Source organism: Orbicella franksi, chromosome 3 (assembly GCF_964199315.1).
Source record: "Orbicella franksi chromosome 3, jaOrbFran1.1, whole genome shotgun sequence".
Taxonomy (NCBI): Eukaryota; Metazoa; Cnidaria; class Anthozoa; order Scleractinia; family Merulinidae; genus Orbicella; species Orbicella franksi.
Genome location: NC_138147.1, coordinates 7,830,001 through 7,835,548, shown reverse-complemented (window position 1 = coordinate 7,835,548; position 5,548 = coordinate 7,830,001). Strand labels below are relative to the sequence as shown.

The following is a 5,548-nucleotide window of genomic DNA, read 5'->3' as shown; positions in this document are numbered from 1 at the left end:
CTTCCAGGCCTTTTGCCTTTTTTCCTGCTTGTTTTGAAGGGACTAACAAGGTGTCCCAAAGACTATGATAGCCCCCGAGGTCTTTGTACAGGGCAAATTTATGACTTTCCGAGAGTTACTTGCCTACTTCGACTGTCCGACGCTCGTCTTGAGCGTCCGCCATGTTTGTATCGTTTGCTGCGTTGAATTCAAATTTGTTGTGAGACAAGTTGTAGCTTCAGTGGTAATACGAGCAGCAAAACTAAAATTTGTTGCAGAGAGTAGAACTCGAGTCCACTTTGCGCAACATGTTCCCTCAACTTGCAACACTGTATTTTGCTGCGGATCCACTCGCCTGCGGCTCGTGGTTCCACAGGCACTTTGACAGTGTTGTGACGCAATTTATCATCAATAAGAGGACAGACGCATAAAAAACTGACGTCAATTTGTTAATTAGTTTATATTTGTTGCAAACGAGAGGATAGCTTTCATGTTTCACGGACGGAAATGACACAGTTGTAGTTGATATGTCACCATTCGTTACATATTGTTAAGCATTTCAGAGTTTTTGTTGATTTTGCTTATGTGAAGTCAAGTTCAAAGGAAATCCGTGAAGATAACTTTTGCTTTGTTTGTTTCGAAAAATGATGACGCCAACATCTTTTCTCACATTGACGCCTTTATCTCCGAAATATGCGAGGTTATCCCAGAATTTCTTTATGGATTCTAATAGCACTCGCTAAGATATTCTCTTCCCGCATAGTCATAAGCCAGGCAAAATACCTTTGCAATTAGGAGGCACCGTCCGTAAATGATCCATCTCCCACTCCATTTTCCTTGTCCACATTCCATACCTTTCCTCAAACTCGTTCCCAGGCTCTCTCTTCGATCAAGGGAAGCAGAGAAGAGAGAGCCAGAGAACGAGGAACTTTGCTGTCCTTTACTGACCTGGTTACCTAGCGCTAAAAGATACAAACAGTTGCTCAGTCGTGCAAAAGAAGGAAGAAAAAAGATTTCGAGGAAATTCAAAAGCACCTGAAAAGATTAACGAGTAAGTGATTTTTCACTTTTGATCGGTGAGGATGATGTAGTTTATAGTGAACAGAATTCCCGATCCTTCGACTTGATCTGACCTTCTTTTGTTTCGGTATCAAGACAGTAAATCAACATACATAGTGTTATGTTACAGTGTACATTGAGAATAGTGAGCATAATGTTACAATTTTTTGTGAAAATTGCGAAAGCCCCGAGTTGAGCCATGTATCATTGTTTGACTCTTTTGCAACTGGGCCGTGTGAGAAGCACCAAAGCAACATTGTGGTGAAATGCCCCTGGGTGGATTGATTTCCTTCCACCAAGCTGAAGTTGTCTTCCAATTAACTGCCAATTCACCATCTGCCAATTCGACCGGCTGAAACTGTCTGCCAATTCGACTTAAAATTCAGTAGTGGAAATTAGAACATAAAATCATTTAAATATCTTTACCAATTGCTCAAAAACAATTTCTAGCTGCATTCAAAGTTATTAATTTGCGCCAAACGCTCACGTAAATTTGTAAAAAGATGCGGTAAATATCCTTTGTTCAGGAGTGAATAACTCGTTGCGTGACTTTTCAATTGACACCAACGTGGTATCCTTTTAAAGCTTACCATCTTATTAGTCCATCTCAATGGCTTCTACACCCATCTCAACGCAATTACTATTGAAAAATTTCACCCGAACATCGTGCTTTCATAACATACACACTTGTACTGGCTTTTCCGGAAGTGAATAACTCGTCACGTGACTTTTCAATTGACACCAATTTGGTATCATTTTAAAGCTTATTGTATTGTAAGTCCATCTCAACGGCTTCTACACCCATCTCAACGCAATGACTATCAAAAACTTTCACCCAAACATCGTGCTTAAATAACACACACACTTGTACTGGCTTTTCCGAAATTCGACAAGGTCGACCAAGTTTATATTTGAGATGAGACACTGAGTGGCACACACAGTCGTGGCTGTTTTCATCGTCTTGCTCAGTCAAGAGTCCTTTAAAAATATGATAGAATATACGCTTCAAACCGTAGCAAATTAGTTTCTCATATCCAATTGCCTCATTTTAAGCTGCAAAAACCGCCATTACATGCAAATTTCGACCTTTCTTAAATTTTGGCTGTAAAATAAATCGTTGGAACTTTAAACTATTTTTCCATGAATAAGTTCACCAAAAGGTATGTTTTGGCGAAATAAAAGAAAAATTGATTTTTCGTGACTGTCTTCCGATTCTCGACACTCTCAGATCACTCTTAACAGTACCCATATTGGTAAATCTCTACAGGGAAAACTTTAAGAAAGTTTCCTTTTCTAACTCACACTCCATAGGGAGGGTAGTCATTAATACTCTAGGGAGCCACCTTAAGTCGTTTTGCCCATAAGTCAGTTCTGGCTTACACTGAAGTTGATTCACCTACACATTAAGTCAAATGGCCAATGCATCTTGAGTCAATGCGCTAACATAAATAGAGAGAACCAATAGGTATTGACTTTCAAGAAATTCATTTACATGTAGTCCGCAAAAACTGATGAAACACAGCTAACATCACCCAACACTGAACCGAACTCTGCCATAATCTCTGTGTCAATTAAAGCATGAGTTGTGTTTAAAGTTACTAGTTTAAGTGTTGAACTTTCAATTTCATTCCAGTGAAGCAATTTTTCTTACAACTCATCCAGAGTAAAATGGACACATCTTTTCAAACTTTTATCTCAGTAAATTCAATGTGACTAAAGCTTGATTTACAAATGCCTAGGTTCCTTTACATTTACTTGTGAAAACTAAATGCCAATACACTGTAATTGCCACATGAACACATTCTTTGTTGACTATGTAAATGTCTTACATGTAAGCTTTTATTAGTTTGTGAAATGAGCATGTTCACAAATCGATTTAAGGTGTGTAGGCCAATGGACTTGAGTGTAGGCAAATCAACTTGAGTAGTATAGGATAAATGGCGATACGAGACCAGTTTGAAAAACTGATCTCGAACATCGCCATATACTATGATAGTACTCACAATAATATGGAAACTATGTTTTTCCATTTTCTGGTAACTGCTTTATGATGGGCTTAAAAGGCACGGCTCCACGTCATGATTTACATAGTGGGATTAACATAATAATAATAATAATAATAATAATAATAATAATAATAATAATAATGATCATAATAATAATAATAATATTCACGGAAAAAATTTTGCATAGCATGAGATTCACAGAAACAGGGATTTTTCCCTAATTTAAATTCAGTTTTTGAACCAATCAAAACACTCACATTTTTACTTCACAAATTGTGAAATTTTTTTATTATTAAAACTACGGCTGCATACGTGTATGCACACAAACAATTATTGCGTCTGTGTTTTTATGTTTTAGTCCGTTACTAAAACAATTATTTGCCTCAGGCTCAGTGAACATTGGTGAATATACATCTTGACTTCATCTCGGTTAATATTCACCAATGTTCACTTCACCTTTGGCGAATAATTGTTAATTAAAGTGGATCAACATTCCACCGTATGTGAACTTTAAATGCTCTTAATTTCAAAGTAGCTGTTTTGGGTACCCAAAAACTTGCCTTTTGTCCATTTTCTGTGAAATTTGGTATGTAATACCCAAACATTGCATTCTGTGATCACTATGGAGGGACATCTGATGCAATGTAGTATCATTTACTTTTTCGGAGTGGCAGCACCAGCAAATTTTACTTCCTAGGATCTCAGTTCCAATTGAGGGCTGTATGTAAAAGTGCGAGTTATTTTGTCAAATTGGGGCCAAATTCTGAGCATTGTGAAGTGCTCAAGTTTTGAAACAAACTGTCACAAGTTATAAGCAAAAAATGAAGGCCATAGGATGAAAAGAGGGCAAAATAATTTCTTCTCCCTCTGTCTTCCTCCTGTTTCCCCCATTTTTCTTTTACGAGTTGTGATAATTCACTGGAGAACCTTAATACAGTTTATTTCTCAAAGTAGACCTACTCACAGATGTTCACGCAAAATCACAATTTTCTGTATTTTTCATTTAAACAGACAAAGACCTTGATGGATCAATTTATCACACCAAATTTATTGTACCAGCAAAGTTTGATAAGAGTCTGTGCCAAACTTGTGCAAATATAGGACTCCAAACTTACCAAATTCTTCAAAGAATTGTATGCCAGGGGGCAATTGCCCTGGCGTACACTTTTTTGTAAAATTTGGCAACTTTGAGTTTCCATAATTTTGTTCGTGAATTTGCAACAGATTCGTATTACACTTTGTAGGTGTACGAAATTTGGTAAAATAAATCAAGTGATGAAGGTGTTTTTGGTTCATTGACTTCTGCAAAAAAGTACTATTTGGATGCAATTTGTTACAATGGTTGTGCATACAACCCTTAAGTTACTGTCTATCTATTATCATTAATGTTTTAGGCAAGTTCAGTGGAATATCTGGACAAAATCATAGGAAGCACAACCTCAAATTTAGTTCATAATATTTAAAAGTTCATTGTTAACTGAAACATTGGTAACAGGCGTCGCAATTTTCAGCGCAAAATTTTGAGTGAAGAATGCCCGTGAGAACACATTGATAGTAATTTCCTGAAATCTTTCTAGACTGCCCCCCCCCCCCCCCCCTTTGCTTAGGTGAGCTCAGATCATTTTGGTTTTAGAGAAAAGCATCTGCCAGTGCATGAATAGAGGAAGAAATTAAGCAAAACCCTGATATGTCATTGTGCTTTTTTTATTGGTTTAAGGTAAAATTGGTTCAGTTTGTACAAGCTTACATTCCTCTCACTCTGCTCACCCAAACTGCGTGATTCAGATTAACTCTGAAATAATGGCAGAAGCAAGACCACCAGATAGGACGTCTATTGATGTGAATGAAAAGCTGTCTAAAGCTGTAATGGCAGATGACTACAATGAGGTCAAGAACTTGTTGGAGAAAGGAGCAAACCCTAACTTTGTAACTTCCAATCTAATCGATGGTACGTCCACTCCATTCCATTCTGCCGTACGAGGTAATAAAGTCAACATTGTTCGGTGCATGCTCGAATGTGGTGCAAATGTGAATCTCGTAGACGAAGATGGTGACTCGCCTCTATTCTCAGCAGTGTATAATACTACAGATCCAGAAATCCGTAATCTTTTGTTGGAAAATGGGGCCAATGTCAACCAAGTCAACAATGCAGGGAATACGGCACTCTTGCACATGCTTGAGGGATATGTTCTGGAGGGCCTGGAGGTTGATCTAGAGGCTGTATTCCAACTTCTTGATATGTGTAGCAATTTGGACCAGCATTCCTCCAGTGGGCGTTCCCTAATACATTTTGTATCAGCTATCCATCTCGTTGAAGAGCGATCTAACTCACCAAACCACAGATGCCTTATGTTTCTGGCAAAGTTAATAGACAGTCGAGTACCCGTCGACAAGAAGGACGCTACTGGTGCAACCGTTCTTCATGCCCTAGCCTCAGTCGCTTGTACTGAAGGTATGCAGTTTGTTTCAGACAGCACAACTATGGTTGATGCTACCGCCAAGGA

The 5,548-nt window shown here is 38.1% G+C and overlaps 1 protein-coding gene across 1 annotated transcript in view; it reads left to right on the top strand.

Moving 5' to 3' along the window:
• Positions 1-957: 957 nt before the first annotated feature.
• The window catches only part of LOC145481038 (uncharacterized), an 8,710-nt gene continuing 4,119 nt past the window's right edge, over positions 958-5,548 (top strand). The window contains exons 1-2 of the mRNA XM_081459422.1: positions 958-1,030; positions 4,762-5,548. The exon at positions 4,762-5,548 is cut by the window's right edge and continues 4,119 nt beyond it. Coding sequence (XP_081315548.1) covers positions 4,845-5,548 — 704 coding nt within the window. The 5' untranslated portion in view covers positions 958-1,030; positions 4,762-4,844. The remainder of the gene's footprint in view (positions 1,031-4,761) is intronic.